Consider the following 19,212-nt stretch of genomic DNA (forward strand, 5'->3'; position numbering starts at 1 on the left):
ATAAGTCTTCTATAAATGCCAAATCAGCCAGCGGGAACGTATGCAAATGAGATTTTAATCAATTTGAATCAATCACGACGCCTTCGTAGACAAATACCACCCATATAGTGTTTATCAACGGTCAATGTGGCCTTTCACCCATCACCACAATTTTCCCGCTCCTTCAAATTGAATTCAAAGTTTTACAATTTAAACGGTCGGTGCCAAATCATAACGGGGTGGGATAATACATGTGATTTTCGAAATGTATTTCTCGAAAGAATAGTTTGAAGAATCTTGAATATATTTGATGGTATCTATGTTCCGTGTAAATTAGCCGTAAATTAGATTAGACCCGTTGCATAACGGGGAAAGACAAAGGCTAATGGGTAACAAATACGAAGACACTACAATGTTTTTGTGTTTTTTTAAATTTGTTTTTGTGCCGGGCGACAGTTCCAAGCATTGAATGTCTCTCCTGACTTTTGTTTTGTGTGTGCAAATTGCAAGTGCTAGTACTGACACATTTGAACTTGGGTCTACCGGCCAAGAGTCTGATGCGACTACCACTATGCCAGCAATGACCGGTAAGACACTGGAATGTTGATTATCGAAGACTTATAGAACGAATACCAGTATTCACAGCAATCGCTTCTAATGTTACGTTTGCACCAGGGATTGATCATTTGCATATAAATAAGTTCCTTCTTGAAAATAACAATATTTTAACACTTCTACCAATCGGTTTCAAACATTATTTCAATAACTTTAATAATCACCATTTTAGTGAGTTTTGTGTTTGAAGACGCTCAAAAGAAAAATAGTAAATTATACGCAGTGGCCGTCGAATTTAATATTTCTGTTAGTAGTATCTTCTATGAGGGTAGGCAAGGGGTATTTCCGTAAGCTGTAATAAATTGTTATTATTTTCGTTAATAATATAATTTAAATAAATGAAAAACGTAATTTCGTAGACATGGGCAAGTTGTAAAATGTAATGAGCTATTTTATTCTTCCGTAATTCGTACAAAGATCTTATTTTTTGTAAGCTTATAAAGCATTTTCCACATTAAATGTCGTAATTCGTACACAATTTCAAACTGGTAATTGCTCTTTTCAATCCCGGTGTCGTGCGAAACATATTCGTTCGCTAAACCTTCCGGGAGAGGTCGTTGTACATGCGCAGTGAAGTTCTTGAATTTTGTACGTTTTCTTTGCGGTTTAGTGGATTCTCGTAAATTAAAATAACATACATTGCTCAATGAAAATAAACGTTTTAATATATGGTGTCTATGTCACCAGGAAAGGTTGTACTGAAACTATTATTGAATGTTGACGCATTGACTGCGGGGGGCATAAGTTGTTACGTATATCTCGAATGTGGGAAGATTCATCCACGCATGTTTTTATCTTGTCGATTGAATTCTTGCAGTTCAATATATTTATATTCAAATTATTTTTTTAATTGATACTTACTAATAGCGTACTTTGCAAGCACGGCGTATTTATTTGCCAATAACTAGCACGTCAGAAGTACAGTGTATTTGAATTAAATCTGTTCAGAAATGTTTATTTACTCGCTTGTATTTCGACATTTATATACCTTTCTAGGACAAGTTTAATTTGCAGTCTGGTATGTTTTATACTGTCACGGTACCGATGATTTTTTTGTAAATTAACAAGTTTATTGGTTATGTATGTATAATTGCTGAACACATCGATATTACATTTTGTAATTGTATCAGTTGTTCATATTTATAATTGTTCAGTATTTTATATTAAATAAATACGTACGAGTTATTAGGAGATGAATGCAAATATGCCGTATTTCAGGTTGTAGGGTGCGAGTTATTGGTAAATAAATATAAATGCGCTTACGAGTTAAAACTAAATGTGAATGCATAAATATATGTATATAACTGCAAGGACTCAATTGATAAGACATAAAACATATGTGTGGTCAAAACTATTTTCGGGGTTGACAAATGGTGGCCGACTTCCGCCCACCGTATATTTCATATTTACAATTATCTTATTGAAATTATCTGTTGTTGGAAGTCATGAGATTCTCTGAAATACTACTACAGAAACTACCAGTAAATACAAATAGTACAAAATACAACGACAATATCACGAGTACCTATGTTTTATGCGTATCTTGGGAGGATATAAGGCGTGGAAGTTCAACATGCAAATACCAGATGTGTTATTTTCTTTAACGGATTGACGTTATTTTGTCTGACGTTGTAAATAATATATATAGGTGTAGCATTCATTTTTTTGTAATTCAACTATTCTATTGTTTTACTAGAATAAAATGTGAAAAGCTGTCTCTTCTAGTCCCCTTCTATTGGTGATTCTACAAACATCTCAAGAAAGACCACGTATCATTTTGTTTAACAAACATGAAAAAATAATTGCTAAGAATTGAGAAAAGTTGAGATTTCGTCACACAAAATATCTAACGAGAGTCTACTCAGGATACTTACATACCATGTATAACATGTAACTGGGAATTTGTTTTAACTGTAAAGTGTAAATTTTTTAAACCCTATTTTTTACTGTAGTGTAAATGGAACTTTCATTTCATTTCCTGTAAAAACGTAAAATGCATTCTTTATTTCCTGTATCTGTACTAGCTAACCCCCTTCTATGTCATATCTTCCAAGACCTTCTCCTAGTCGCCTACGGAATGGTCCTATTCATGTGAGCGCCACAGGGGCAGTTGATACATCGCTGAGTAGGTGTGACCATTATTATACCTGGATAGTGGCAAAATCTATACCCATATTTTTACCAAAGTACCATTTTTGTCATCACTGTTTATTCTAAATAAAACAGTTACCGTATTTGTTCTATTAGAAGAGCATCTCCAATAGAAGTACATGTAAGCCAACAGCTGCATTGTTTATTGTCTGTCACTTACATAAAAGCATATTATTAACACAATGTTCAGGTTATTTATACCAAATCGGAAAACTATTACAGATATTTATCCCTATTTTGACCAGAAATAAAACCGATACTTATACCTAAAATCCCCAAAACGAGACCCATTTTAGGGGCACGTCCCCATTAGGCAAGTTCTATGTACCCCCCCCCCTCCCCAATGTGAGCGCTGGGAGCACTAAATGAGTATGATCGCCGGCACAAAGCACAGGTGCATACCGGGAAGTACTGGTCGACAATTTCATGGCATAATTTCATAGTTCGTTTAGAATTGCATTCCCGGAGGAATTCTATTTAAATCAGTGGTCTAAGCTTACAACAAACTCTTAAAAAACCCGAGATATAAGGCTTCACCGGAAACATGTTTAGCGCGTAAATTCAAGATACTCATGTATGCATGGGGTTGAACAGTTTTGGTTTTTACCTCAGCGTGTCACATAAAAACAAAATCTGTCACTAAAAACATCATTTCAATTTGTTACAATAAACGCATCATATGAAACGTGTCCTTGTCATGGGAAATAATTGAGTTAAATGCTTTCAAATTGTTACGGCGAGTCCATATTTTTTTATTTAAGCATTTTCATTCTGTAAAATAAAATATTATCCCCATGAGAAATAAAATGTAACAGTTTATAAAAACAGAGCAGAATAAGAATAAACACAATGGAATTTAAGCAGCTAGTAAATTTGGTTTATATTCTAGCAGTGTCACATTTTAGAGTGTATTTAGTCACATATGTAAAAATTAGAATGGCCCAGCTGCAGTGATTTGTTTTCAGTTAAATGATAATAATAATAATAATACAAAAAATAGGAAAAAATAGTTTTGCTAAAGGTGGGGTGAACGCGGTTACAGGGGATTTCGAGTTAACACCTCCATTTCGCTATATTTCTTTTAATTTAATTTTAAATTTAAAAAGAAATAAATCGCCCAGACTGTGCCAGTCTAGTAACAATATATATATATATATATATGTGTGTATATATGTTACGTGTGCAAAAAATACGTTTTGCTTTTAGTAGCATACTACTAGTACACTTAAAATCAAGAAATACGCCCTCTATCGGTAAACAATTTAATACTCGCGACATTATATAAAATAAAATATCGCAATGTTATTTATTTTGCGAAAAAATAGGACTTTTGTAATATCGGCTTCAATCGTGTCTGTTCTCGTTTTATATTCCGCAGCTCACCTGACCCACTCATTAACATGTCTGGCACAACGAAACAATAAACAAACATACGCTACCTGCGTAACAACAAATTATTTATTCAAAATGGCGACAAACTTGCTAGTCGAAGAAGATGAGCGATATCGTAGATTTGCCGCTTGAAAATCGCCGCCTTGCTTTATTATTAGCTCGTGCATTGCGGAGAGCAGATGCAGACAGTTTTATAACCGTTTATGATGAAATCGTTCCGCACGATTTGCCCCATGCACAGGTAATATTTTGAATGAATTCAATGGTCGCTCGCGAGATATTTTACGGGGTTGGCCAGTGTATCACACATTCCTGTCAACCACGCACTGTCCCTACCATACATACATCCGTATTTGCATTAGTTTTAGATGACCGATTGGAACGTTCTGTATTCTTATTATATTGTGACATAGTTTGGTGTTTTTTTCTCAAAGAACATAGATCAGTTTTTTTAGTTTGTAAAATTGTTAGTGTTTTTTTATTTATATTTTTCAAACTTGTCCAAACACGACGTACCAATCATTTTATAAGTGTCACTGTCAGTTTAATTCTGACATACGTAACCAACCGGCTTTCCGCTAAGGTTATTCAATAGTTTTAGACACGGTGGTTAATGCTATTACAGTGCAACATTTAATCAATTTTCAACTTGTTAGATTAGGCACTTGGTAAATAACATGAAAGATGACCAATATATTCCAGATCATTGCAGCGAATTAAAATGTGCGACTCTGACCACAGGCTATTAAGTTCAGACAGTTGTATAATGTTCAATTTACTTTACTGTGGATGATGATATGATGTTTTTAAAAAAAACATTTTTCAAAAATTTATATTATTAATTCATGGTGTGAAAGTGACACTTGTAGCGAAATTTGAAATGATTAGAATACAAATAATTCCTGTTACTACAAAAACAAAACAAAAAGACAAACAAACATTTTATCTATAACTAGGGTGATGATAACAACTCATTACTATCAACACCACAAATCCATTCTCTTGACTTTAATAAATATTTATTTTAAATTGCAGTTGAATCTAACCAGCCAGTCGATGAGTATAGTGCACAATGATGTAATTTATAGACAATGTCCGTCATATAATACCATGAACAAACAAACATGTCTTTCACTGACTAGTCAGCTAGCTAAACACATGGAGTTCCATGCTATACATAATAACCCTCCAAAATAAATTACTGAACTAACCAACATTGTTTTGCGCACACGCAGTAGTGGGGGAATATGTTCACAGATGTTCTACATTAAGCAATATTCACATTATAGCATTCATAATAGAGAAAATAGCAAAATATGAAATTAAACAGCATCATAGGTACTCTCTAGTTAACTGTGGTTAAGCCACTTTAAAATTGTCTTCCATCGATCATTCAACATAAATTTCTACAATTCATAAAATGCATAATGCAAAGTACATATCTTCATTCACCATTCTGATTAGGTATTTCAATGCAAAAAGTTATAGTTTGGGTGTATATGAAGACTGAATTTTAGTTTTCTGTCACTATTGAAATGAGAATTTCGTTTATGTTTGAGCTGAACTCTTATTCCCAAGAGAGACAATGAATTTCACATTTCGCTCTGTTTTTTAAGAAAATTCACTGTTTTATTAGGCTTTTTCGCCTCTTACATATCTATGAACATATCACCTTGCCCGTACATGTATAAAATTTGTGTTCTTTTGTGGAAAGTCAGTTGATGAGCATGTTGGGGGGGTTGAGCACTGACCCAGAGGTTCAGTAGTGTTTGTTTGTTCATGGTATTACAATGTTCTATTGTTATGCTATCAGCTGATAGAAACAACAAACCTTGTTTCTGTTTGAATTGTTAAAGGGGAACCGCTCAATCCCATGGATTGCACCAAAGAATCATGGGACACTATTGTTCATGTTGTTTACAATGTTAATCTATCTTTTGTTATCCATTGTTATTTTAATCCAGAAAGTAAATTTGTTGTGAAATTAATCTTAACTGGAAGGTGCCCCTTTAAATTTATTATTTATAACAACGGAAGAGAATGGGTTTGTGGTATTGTTAGTATCTGATAGATTCTTATCAAGATGAATTATTTATTTCTTTTTGAAATCCAGATTGAAGCCATAAAAGAAACTGCAAGAGACTTAGCAGACCTCAGCCTTGAGGAATTTAATAAAATGTATGCCAGTTTGAACTCTAGTAATGAGGCCGTGGTGGAAAGTGGACCTTGTAATAGTGTGCTAAATCAGGATTATTACATCGAAGGGAACAATGAAAGCGTAAAACACTGTACTCAAAGAGACAACAGTGACTCTGATAGTGAGGATACCGATGAACTTGATGACACTCTACTAGGTTATCCTCCATTTGGTCATTCTCCAACATTGCAGGATGTTCTGAAACCTGCCGTAGGTTTGATTAATGATAGCGCACCTTCCAGTAAAAGTATCAAATGCCCTCCAGCAGAGCCCATCACAGAAACCAATCTCATTCATCAAGTAGAACAAAATGTATGTGAGAAACTCGCACATTATAGTGATGAGGACTTCAGACATTCAGCAACAAGAAATGATAGTGAGGAATTGGGAAACTCGGGTGAAGGTGATGTTGCTGCTGAGGGGAAAAAGAAAAGAAAAAAGAGAAAGCGGAAAAAGAAAGGTTAGTTCTCTGTTTTATTGTGAAAGCATGCTGCCCCAGACTATCTATGGTATGATGTAACGTGTGTGTTAAATGTTTGCCCATTTTGACAATTCAGAAACAAAATTAATTTGTTTTTATCTGCTGGCATAGTTGTTGTATGCTAGATCCAGAGTTTGAATCACAGAATTGAGTGTGTGTTATACATGTAAAAGTGGAGGCCAATAATGCTGTTGGATGCTTGTACTAACAATAATTCATTCTAAGACAGAATGGGAGCACTGTCTCAAAATAAAAAAAAATCTATATTAATTATTAATATATTTAATGTATAATGTGTAAAATTCTGGTGATCAAGACTTTTGTTCTGTTATAGCTTTAAAAAAAAACAATAAAAAAATTCTGTACTAAAAAAATATAACTGATCAGTAGACTGAATAATTTATGATTTAAAAAATTGTATTTATACCTCTTTATGTACCTTGTAAATTGTTTCAACGTAAGACCTTGGGGAGTAATTACGAATAATAACTTGGTACTAATGTGATTGAGTGGAATATACACTGGATTTGAATTGTTTTTGATACTGTAGTGTTCCCTACCAGTGTCTTATAGATAATTTGTTTCACTTTTTGAGCAATTATTTTATTATTTTACCCTTTTTGTTTTGCTTCAGTCCTAACACAATAAAGATAGACAACAATGGTAATATAGCCTTATAACGTATACAACTACGATAGACTTTAAATCTATTTGATGGCTATTATGAATTTAAAAAACTCATTTGGTAATGAAATAAAATAGTACAATAATTGTCTGTTATGCTAAATAAAGAAATATGTGTTTCTGGTAGCCTGACCTTGCCTGGATTTTGCATGCCAATCCTGTATATTTTTATGGCTAAACTGGAAAGTGTCTGCTGAAGGGTGCTCATTTTTTGTTTCTAGCTGCATAGTGGAGATATTTTTCCCATGAAAATCATGTGAAAATTTCAAATGCAAAATACTGTAAAAAAATAGTTATACTCACCCTATTTGTGTTTTCAATGTTACCATAAGTAAATACTCTATTTATTTAATTTGATCTGATCTACAAATAGGAGTTTTCCTGTGATTACATGTTTTCATGTATGTATTAGTTTATGGCAAAATATTAAAACTGAAATATATATACATGTAATATATAAATTTGGTTTGTTACCAAAATGTGTGCTTCTGCATGCAGTATCATTGCTAATACTGAAAACTGTAATTAATCAACCCAGTTAACATGCTTGTTTTGTGATGTTAGTATAGCATGTACAAAGTAACTATGGCAAATATGTCATTATTTTATACCTATTTGATATACTAGTAATTACCATTATCTTTTCATTAAAGGCAGTTTGATGCAAATTCAAATGTTTCACTACTGAGCATATATGCAATGCATTATGGGAAAAAAACTCCCATTTTATACTGTATAATACAATTTATCACACTGAAGAATGACTAAATTAAATGTCATTTTTTTTAAAAATGGTTTAACAGTAGGATTCATGTCAGTCATAATATAATGAAAGAACAAAGACTATGACATACGCATGTACAAACTTCAATTCAACATGAGCCTTTCTAAATTGGACCAGGAACAAATAATTACTATTAGTGGTGGCTTAACTGAAAATTATATATTTTTTTTTGAGTGGTTGGAAGTGGGTTTCCAGCATAGACCTTTTCTATGGCTTTAGTCAGTACTACATGTAACATAATTATTGAGGTAATTTGATAGGTGTTGATGGAAACACAGACCTCAACGAATCAAAGACATCAAGGTGGATTGATAGTATCAGAATGTGGTAGTTTACTGCCAAGTGGTTAAGTTGATAACAATTATTGTTTCAACAACCATCAGATGGTGCAGCTATAAATAAAGTGATTCAACTATTAGGATTATGGTATTACTGCTGCATTTTGCAGCTATATACAGCTAAATTCATTTATACATGTAGTTGGCTTTGGAAAGGTAAACATAAACATAACAATGTCTAGTGGAGGTAGCGGTGAGGGTAGCCTTGTGTGTAAGGGGGGGGGGGGCCTTGTGTGTATAGAGTGAAACATTATCTGCATGAACACAAGCTGCTCCGGGTTCTTAGTAAATCACTCTTAGCAGAGAAATGAAACTATGACATGAGTAATATGTGACATAAATTTGATCTGGAGTAGGTTGGATAGTCTAAGCAGGGTTGCTGCAAGTTTAATGACTTAAGTCAGTTTCATCAATCACCTGTTTATTTTTGGTATGTAACTTGGGATGAGCAGGCATAAACACCTGCTGTATTGACAGTCATGTGATTTTATCAACATGTGTTCAGCAACCCTCTTGTGAATTTGCATATGAATTCTTTGATTTGATTGGGCAAGACAAATTCATCATTATCATATTACCTGTTGCTGGAGAACAGGTTCTCAGCTCAGCAGGGAGAGAGAAGGAAAGTAATTTAACCTGTGCTCTATTCTGTTTTGCCCGGTTAGTTTCCATCATTGTTTTGTTTTCCCTGTGCTGTCTCACTACATGCAGCATAGTGTAATATGTGTAAATATTTATGAATTACTGTTTTTTTGTTTTTCAGACTTGATTTTATGCTTTCTCCAACTGATATTGACTTGATCAAGGATTCAGTTGTCGCAAAATTAGTTTCGAATATTTTGTCTAAAATGGCAACTAGTGGCATGGAACACTTCTAATTATTTGATATGTTTTGGTAAATTTCACAGAAAACTTGGGCCCTTTGTCTGAAATGCCATTTTGAAAAAAATGCCATTGAATTTCCTATGTCCGGTGAGTTTCTGTATCACTGTTGATAAAGTTTCAATGCATTTCTCAAAGTAGAGACAATAGAATAGTTAGTGCTCGGTTGTTCCAATGCATGTGCTGATTAGTATTTTTAATTTTAGGCCATTAACTAAATTCATGCTACAGATATAAAACACTGTGGTTGAAATTCAGGCATTTCTTCTGATTCCTGACATGTAGATTTTATCTGCCATGTAGGTACTTTACAAGTAAATACAGATTCTAGTTTTCACTCCTGCCAAATGGTGGTTAAAGTTGTGATAAAGATTGTTTCAGACCTTTTCATGCTGTTCAGTGTCTCAATTTGTTGAAACAAATGCCTCGATAGAGATGGATGTTTATCTGATTGTGACAGGGACATTTTATTTTCTGTCTTGTTCAATGTACCAGCAACTTTTATTTTTTATTTTTTAATCCCTTTCAACAAACTGAACCCAAATAAATGGTTACAGAGACTGCTTCAACTAAAAAAATGACATGAAAATATTCATGTGAACTATTTTCTGATTTAGTGGACTGTGTTTTTGTTCTGTAAAATGTACATGTAGCATTTTTTTTGCTGAGCAGATTCAAATGAAACTTGATACATGGGTGATGTGGGATAAACCAGACATGATTAGTTATTGGTTGCAATCAATGCATTTTAAATATTTAGTTTGCATACAAGTAGTTCAGAAAGGCTTCTTGCTTGAATGACTATTCTTAAATTTTTAATGTTGCATATTCAATTTTTTCAAATGCCTTGTATACCCTCAGTACACGAGTACTTTCAAAGCTTTTTTTAAGTACTGTAAAATCTCTAGTTTTGGCATCATTCTAGGCATCAGGGAAGAATGAAAGGCTTTAATATGCTTCTAAAATAGGCATCGCAAAATGTTGAAATAAGAACTCTTCAACAGATTTGAATGAATTTTGCTACCTGTAGAGGTTTGCTCTGGGATAATCCACATGCATGTACTGGTGTGTATGCACACATGCATGTACTGGTATAATGTATTGAAGTTGCATTCCCTCTGTGTATGATCTGTAGAAAACCTTTCACTGACCCCTGTTAACATCATAAACACTTTGAATTGTATAATTTGAGAAATAGAATCCAACAGTATCCTGAAATAAAATTTAGTTGGTCCTTCTCAAATGCATGTAATTTTTTTTTTTTATTACAACAGTAAAATGTGCATGCAGGTCTGATTTGGTATTCATCTACCATGACTGTCAGTGCAGCCTAACTCCAATGCTGCAATATTTCATGTGTGGCCATACCAACTGTTTCTATCATTTTTTATGGTTATCACAATCTCTGGGATATTCTGCATACATTTTATTAAATACTATAGGCCAACAGTCTTCAGTACAAATAACTGTTTTATGGGGCACACTCTGGATGTTCAATTCATTATTTCCAACTGCAAATTTTTAACTGTTTGATAAATATCAATCTGAAGACTTACTGTATGCAGGTTACACGTAATGCAGGGCTTGAGTTTCCTTGGGAGTCTGCATCTTGCATGTACAGGTTGACATTTTCATTCAAAAATGAAGTGTTTCAAGTAGAGCTGAAAGGTTTTACCTACAAGTGCCCATTTTCCAGTTAGGCCATAAAAAGATGCAGGGTCAGCGGGTTACCAGAAATGCATTTTTTTTTTTTGACCTTGGCCGCCATGCTTGGGCACATTATTTCTGTGATGCTCCAATCATGAAACAACCCATCATTGTATGCTTTAAATTGTTTGTGTTGAACTGACTTTCAGGGAAATATTTGGGTGAGCCTTTGTTTTGGCTGCTGTGGATATTTATTGAGGCATGTATACATATACAAGGTTATTAATATAAATATTTTGTGTTAACCTACAGGTAAAGAAGAATTGCTGTCACCAGGGCTAGTTTCACCAGCAGAATCGACATCATCAGATCAAACTACTGGTACAACCACTACAATTACAGTACCGAGACTCAATCCCAAAAGTAAAAGTGTGTCATTGGTGAAAGTCGATCAACAATTTGTAATTGGTGTAATTGTGCATGGCAACCGCGTTGTGACAAGTGAAATCAAAGAACAACCTCAGGAAAAATCAGTCGGGAACAAACTGTATAGGAATTCTAACAAGGTGAACTGCAAAGATTTAGTTTTATCTCAGCCTGTTAAAACGCTTCCAAAAGACACTGCCAAACTAGCAACCAGCCATGTTATCAGTAAATCTACATGTAACATTGCCAGTCAGAGTAGCAAGCATAAAGTAGACATGGCCAGTATTGAAGAGTGTGCATTCAAAGTACCTCACTTAGTGAAGAGTGCTGATACTGGGAGCACAGCTGCAAATAAAACTGAGATTAAAAAGATAATCACTGAACCTAAACAGGAACATGAAGAAACGATAAATGTGGTAGCTGCAATACCTAATTTAGAAGAATGGTCAGCACAGCTAAAGATGGACCTTGGAATTACTGATTACATTACTGAACCGACCAGGGAGGACACCTTTGAGTTAGTTGAGAATAAACGCAAGAAAAAGCAACAGAAATTGCAATCTGATCAAACTGAGAACAAGACTGATAATCGTCAAAAAGTCAAAGGGTTTGGTTCTCGGTTCCGTGCTAAAGGAACACATGTTGAATTGAAAAATAAACCTAAGGAGTACAGTGCTGCATTTATGCCTGTCAGTTGTCAGGGTGATGAGCTGTTGTTGAATGATAACAATGCTATAAAGTCGCAGAACTGGCAGAAATTTAAACCAAGATTTAATGAATCCAGAGGTGAAGAAAATGCATTGATGAACCCACCTTGTTCAAAGTTGCACATATCAAGAAGTTCGCCAAACCTGCCATTAAAACAATGTGATAAGATCTCTATGGCAACTTGTAATGGATTAGTTATCCCACAAAATATGAAGCAGATGGCTACTGAGGACAAACCAGGGGCGTTGCAGTATATGAAAGAGCAACCAAGTATATCGAGGAGTGACAGCTTACCTGAAATTGGAATGCCTGATGAAGACCTGCAGCTGAGTCCAGTTGCTCAGTCTAACTTCAATGATACCTATGCAAGTCGCGTGAAGAAAAACTTGACACCTCCGGGACCTAATAATCATCTGCCAATCATCGAGTGTGCTTCTGTGGTTTCCTCTACTGTTGGGACAAAACCGGCTGATGGAAATGCTGCTGTGACTGAGAACGCATCTGATACAAGTGCAATTGAGTTTTTATCGGCTATCAAATTTAAAACAGAGGAACTAAATGCAGAGGAAATAAATGCAGACAAGACTGATGGGCAGCCATGTCTGACCCCGAAATCAAATTCAAAGCTGGGAAACAATTTTACAGGAAAATATGTAAAACACAAAGGAATACAGATATCTCCTTCTTGTGCCTTAGATGAGGATGATTTAGGAATAACCTTTGGTACTGTAGTCTTTAAAGGAGGCCACCTTGTATTGGATTCTGTGGAAGAAAAGAAAAAGTCAGTTGTTCATCATAGAGTTCAATACGTTGAAGATCATCAGTGTGTAAAAAGCCAGGACTGCAAAATTTACAACCATAAGGATGTTGTACGTTACTTAGAAAGAAGTAAGTGCTTTCATAGCTATCGAAAAATTGGGTCAGTCTTTGAAAAAGTGTAGAGATGCATCTTCCTATGTTAAGAGTTGCATGTACATACTTTATGTAACCAATTTGACAGAGGTGCAAGTCCTTCATCCTCTTGAATTTGCAAGATTATTGTAAACCCACAAAGCAATTGTATTACCTATACTTGCTTCCATATGACATGGCCTACACCGCAATCTGAGATGTTATTGTCTGGTATACTAAGTTGTGGTAAAATAACGTGTAGTAAATTGAGCCATGAACCAAACTGGCTGTATCAGTCTTCACACATTGTACATGTCAAAATATATTTTTAACGTATTGACAACTTTAAAATCCTATCGACCAACATAGTTTTGAATTTTACTTCAGAACACGCAGAAAAATATATTCGCTGAAAATACAAAAGATGTAGAGAATGATTCACAACATTTGAATTTATTGAAATTTATTTAAATCGCCATGCAAGAAGTGCCATGTTTATTTAATGATTAATGGCACCAAAAGGTGCTACAAACTGAAATGCTTTTTAATATTTGGCTATTTACTAAAATAAAAAAACTTTTGTTCAGATATATTATATTGCATTGGATATATGGCAAAATATATCTGATAATGACTGTATAGCCTACAAATGCACTAATGTATGAACTATACACCTGAAAACTGTTTTTAATGCTTGATTTTCAGAAAAATCATCTGACAAATATACCAGTTTCAGGGTAACTGTTAGTTTTAAAACGGTAAAAAACATTTTGTGACAAAGTTATGGATACTATCAGAGGAAAACAAAAATAAAGAATCAAACCTCAATTTAAAATGAGTGATACTGTAAAATTTAGTTTAGCTGGAATTAATTTTCGCTGAAAAAAACTTTTTGGGTGTTTTGTATAGAATATTTTTTCACTGATTTTTGACAAGTTGAATGCAAAATGTAGGAAAATTTTATTTTCACTAAATTATCTCTTTAGCGAAAATTCATTCCAAACAAAAATGAAGCATTTTACAGTACCACCTTTGATCATGTGACCCCTTGTTGCACATTCTGGTAAATTGAATCCCGAATATTCCTGTAACATTCCTTCACTCTTTGTTTTACAGCCTGGAAAATCACCTGCAGACAACTGACTGAAAATCCTGTTAAAGTTGTGTGGTACAGTGATGAAGACTGAGAATGGATTACCCACTACAATTATGTGGTACGGAATTTACATCATTTCAACCATGGTTGCTTACAAAATGCACATATGTAGGTTCAGCTAAATGTGCAATGTCTTTGAACCATTCAGCCACAGTAAATGGAAGGTTAAATTTTCAAGTTTCTTGCGTTTTCAGTGACTTTAAAAAATAAATAAAATTAAAAAAAAAGCAAAGAAAAAAAAAAAAATTGTTCATTTTAAGTGGACTGTAATGATAAACTTTCATAATTATCCGTCCACGTTAAAACATTGAAACAAAATATAGAAAAAAAAATAAAAAATTTACATGACAGTGCCATGTAAGGAGATGTAGTGAACTGCTAGATTTGGAGTGAAGTTTTTGGGAGGTGGGGGGGGGGGGATTGTCTTTCCAGGTGATGTACATATCAATTTCCTCCCAAGTTCCCCGATCAATTGAAATGTTTAATTGCTATACGTCATAGCTTTCTCACTAAATATTTATTTTCTGAACTCCCCATGTTGCAGCTTTCTATTTTAAATATAATGAACTGCAATAACTTTTTTTTATTATTTATTGAAGTCAGCTGATTTACTAAAAATGTAGTATCTATGTTCATGATGAAGTTAATAGTGTACATAAACAAAATTTAGTCTCTTAAGTGGTGTCTGCAAATGAATTTGTAATTCTTTAGGTGAAGAGACGGGACTATTTTGATATTCGTTGATTTCAAAGGCTGAAATTGTTAGTATTATATTTTGAGATTCTTGTAATCCTGTGAGCAGACATAATTGTAAGCCTTTTGTACAATTTACTAGACGGGGGGGAAAACACAAGGAAATAAGTTTTGTAAATTTTGTGTTGCTGGCTTTCCACACCATATTGCAATTGCCAGCATGTTACAAATTCAGTATTCAAAACTAAGATATGGTACAACATATCACAAGACTTGGACCCAGTTGATGGGCAAGATTTATACAACTGAAAATGGTACAGTATTTGTTTGGTGTTTAATAGGACTTTAATAATTACCTGCTTAATTTCAATTTGCCATGTACATTTGATACTTTTTTGTGCATGTCCTGTGATGCTTTGTGCGCAGGGGTTAAGAGACTGTGAATTCCATTGATGAGCTACATTTAGCATTTGCTTAAATTTGATGCGATAATTTCAATTAACATTTTTGTTTTCTCCTCTACTGATATCAAGTTAAAGACTTGACTTGCCTGGGTGGAGGCACTAAAAGGTGTCTAGGCATTTATAGATGGTGTATTTATTTAGGTTGTCCATGTGCAACAATCATTTCTAGCAACTTTTGTTGGCTTGTTTTAAGTTCAATTCTGATAAGGAATTTTTCTGAGACTGGATTTGAATTTTTCTTTTTGAGGACTGTGTCCTATTTGGAGCAATTTTTTAGTAATCTTTTGTATGTCTGGTAAAAAATTTACAGAAAGTGAATTTCAACCAAAATCCCCCCCCCCCTTCCCATAATAACTTTAATAACAGTGCACATTGTACAATTGCCTTTCCATATATGAAAGATGTGGCCACATTGAACAAGCAAAGGTTCGAAAATTAGCTATTAACTTAAAAGCTTTAAGCCAGGTGAAGTTTTTTTATTTTAACAGAACATTTATTTATTCGTTAAAATCTCAACATTGTACATGTCAACAGATATATTTTGGCACAAAATGCGTAGTGACAATTTAGTTGTTGTAAATTATACCTGAAATGATGCACAACTCTCTATAAAATAATTTCGAGGGCACTATCTAGGTACAAAATAGCTGTATTGGTTCTAATAAGTGCCAAAATGTGCAAGGCTTGAACTTAAGAGGCATTCTCGATTCCCAACCAATTTTTTGCTTTGCTCTCTGAAAAAAAATGAAATTATCCTGAGATTAACAATGTGTAGTAAGACGATGCAGAGTTTATTGGTGTTGAAAAACTGTCCCTTCTCGGTTCAAGCTCCAAATCCTAAAATTATTGATGGAATATTAAATATAATCAGTATTCTCATTGCATTGTTGTAACAGCAGACCATGAAATAAAATTGTTATTCAATAGAGCAGTCTACACACGGCCAATATTAATACCTTCGGTACTAAATGAATCTGCTTGGTAAACGTGTCTAGTATAATACAATGCAAATAGCTGGAAAACATTTGTTGACCAAAAATGCACATGTAGACATTTGCATGAACATTGTAACGTGTACCACAAACATTTTGGCTTGGCGTTACACAAATTGATAAAACTAAAACAATTTTATTGAACAAGTTTGAAGCCTGATCTGTTAACATGTTGTGTAAATATTCTACCTGGTCATACGTGGCTGTACAAGAATGAGTAGTTAAGTTTCATGTACAAATCTCTACTGTAGTACAAGCAGCAGACTGGGAACAAATTATAAAATGTTTACAATGCCAACATGTCCAGAGTAGCAAAAACAAGTGGTGTATTTTGCATTATTCACTGTATTGTTTTTTTCATCTACAGGCTGGTTGCACACCTGGGAATAAATTTGTTTTAATGCAAACCTGTGTGGAGTTTGATTACTAGTGAATGAATATTTGGCAAATTTATTTGGATTTTATACATGGGTTTACCGAATCATTGTTCAAAAGGACAATCACATTACACAGAAGGCTTTACTTTTAAATTACATGGGAACTGCCTTGTGGTCACTATGGATTGGTGAAAGTTTGTAAATTGGGTTTTTAGCTGAAAGATATTTTGGATGTAAAGTTTGCTTGCAAGAATCTACCCATTCTGAATGAAGCCTCCATACTTGCCATTCATAGTACCCATATTTTTCCTGAAAATTTAAATCGTGCATGTGGACTACAATTCCAGGTTGAACAAGACAAACTTGCAGTCTGTTGTTGACATTTAGTCTATTACTGCCAAGTCGTGCTAATTCTCTGACATCTATCCTGTATTTCCAGTTTAGTAAAAGTGAAATCTGATGGGTGCATTAGTTGTATGAACTCAAAGAACTCTAAAATTATTAGTTTTTAAAGTTGGTATGATGTTGGGTGTCTGATGCATGTCCCCATTTCTACTCTAACTGGTAGACATTTGTTTGTTGGTTTTGCATATCAGAAGTCCTTTCTTAGACACGCTTTGACCAATTTAGTTCGAACTTTATCAATTCTCTTGATTGAAAGGAAGCATACAAATGCTGACATTTCATTTGTCGTATGTTAAAGTATAATAACAGGGGGCCGTGACATTTTCGATGTCTTGTTAAAATCCAAATCTGATAAGGCCAATCATCATGGATTACTTGCATTGGTGGCACAACCACACAAATGTTTATTTTTACAAATGTAATATGGACAAAAACATTTTTGACTCCCATGTGCAAAGCACACAATGGGAGTCTTTGCAGTTAGTGTCTGTATGTGTCCGTCCGTTCCACTGCTATCTCAAGAACCATACATCAGTTTTTGATGAAACTTGGTGAATAGATGCTCTGGGCTCATGCACAGGTTTGATAAAGTTTTGGTAGAAATGCATGCATATTAATTACCAAATTTGCATGATAATTAGCTAATTTTTAGCTGTTCCACTGATATCTAAACAACCACTCATTTGATTTTGATGAAACTTGGTACATAGATGCTCTGAACTAATGCTAGGATTTGATTAGTTTTTGGTAAAATGCCTATATATGTGCATATTAAATACCTAGTTTGCATAATTAATTAAATAATTTTCAGCTTTTGATATTTCAAGTACATTTCAATGAAACTTGGTACATAGATACTCAATGACTATGCAGAGATTGTTTTGGGATAAATATTTGTGCATATTAATTACCTAATTTGCATAATTAATTTTCTGCTTTTTCACCTATATCTCAAGTACTTATCACATTTCAATGAAACTTGGTACATAGATCCTCTAAGACTATGCAGAGACCTGGTGAGTTTTAGGGAAAATAATTGTGCATTTTAATTACCTAATTTGCATAACTAACCAACTTTCACACTGATATCTCAAGTACTAATCATCACATTTCGATGAAACTTTCTACATGGATGCTGTAGGACAATATACAAACCTGATTAATTGTGGGTTAAAATCTGTAATATTAATTACCTAATTTGCATAATTGACCAATTTTGAGCTATCACACTGATATCTAAAATACTAATTATTCCATTTCAATGAAACTTAGTGCAAAGATGCTCTAGGACAATGTACAAACCTGATTAGTTTGGGGTTCTGTTCATATTAATTCTCTAATTAGCATAATAATTCGTAATTTGTTGGTTCTAATCACATTTCAATAAAACTTGGTACATAGATAGTCTGTTACATTGTGCATAGCTCATTAGTTTTACACTCAAATCTGTTCATATTTTAATTTTCTGATTTGCATTATTAGTTTTCAGCTTTTCCATCAATATCTCAAATACAAGTATTTTTGAATTATTTTTAATGCGTTTCCAATTCTCTCAGCACACGGGAGTTCTTTCAAAGCTTTTTGATTTATATGTTTGATTATGATTTTTTAGCACAAAAATGGCTGCCATTCGGCCATCTTGAATCAGATCGTGAAATAAATTGATGTGCATATGTATAATATCATGTATGTTGTATGTGTGAAGTTTGATTATAATTCGTCTAGGCATTTCTAAGATACAGGTCTGGATGCATGCACAAGGGTCAAAACATAAGTCCTCGTTTTTGGACTGCGTCCGAACAGGAACTAAAAATATTGCTTTTGCAGGATACACAAAGATTAGATAAAAAATCAAAACCACTAATTTTCATGTGCAGTGAATGTTATTAGATGTACCAAAACAACCAGTAAATATGTGTACTGTTACATTTTCTTTTATTGTAGCTGGAA

The 19,212-nt window shown here is 33.9% G+C and overlaps 1 protein-coding gene across 2 annotated transcripts; it reads left to right on the plus strand.

The window, feature by feature from the left end:
- Positions 1 to 4,205: 4,205 nt before the first annotated feature.
- Positions 4,206 to 16,887, plus strand: LOC100373064 (uncharacterized). 2 transcript variants are annotated; one of them, XM_002734962.4, is made up of 5 exons: positions 4,206 to 4,378; positions 6,251 to 6,794; positions 11,463 to 13,172; positions 14,292 to 14,389; positions 16,848 to 16,887. In XM_002734962.4, the coding sequence occupies exons 1-4, from the start codon at positions 4,241 to 4,243 to the stop codon at positions 14,360 to 14,362; spliced, it is 2,463 nt and encodes an 820-aa protein (XP_002735008.1). In that variant the 5' UTR covers positions 4,206 to 4,240; the 3' UTR covers positions 14,363 to 14,389; positions 16,848 to 16,887. The 2 variants fall into 2 exon arrangements, with proteins under 2 accessions (XP_002735008.1, XP_077865579.1); XM_078009453.2 differs by having other exon boundaries at positions 14,292 to 16,887.
- Positions 16,888 to 19,212: the final 2,325 nt, after the last annotated feature.

This window comes from Saccoglossus kowalevskii, chromosome 16 (assembly GCF_978046115.1).
Source record: "Saccoglossus kowalevskii chromosome 16, keSacKowa6.1, whole genome shotgun sequence".
NCBI lineage: Eukaryota > Metazoa > Hemichordata > Enteropneusta > Harrimaniidae > Saccoglossus > Saccoglossus kowalevskii.

What these genes read in the sequence shown, in the direction of transcription:
- LOC100373064 (XM_078009453.2), top strand. Translation starts at nt 4,241, where the DNA reads ATGAGCGATATCGTAGATTTGCCGCTTGAAAATCGCCGCCTTGCTTTA. An exon ending in ACGATTTGCCCCATGCACAG is followed by an intron (nt 4,379 to 6,250) that starts GTAATATTTTGA and finishes TTTGAAATCCAG; the next exon opens with ATTGAAGCCATAAAAGAAAC. An exon ending in TGTACGTTACTTAGAAAGAA is followed by an intron (nt 13,173 to 14,291) that starts GTAAGTGCTTTC and finishes TTTGTTTTACAG; the next exon opens with CCTGGAAAATCACCTGCAGA.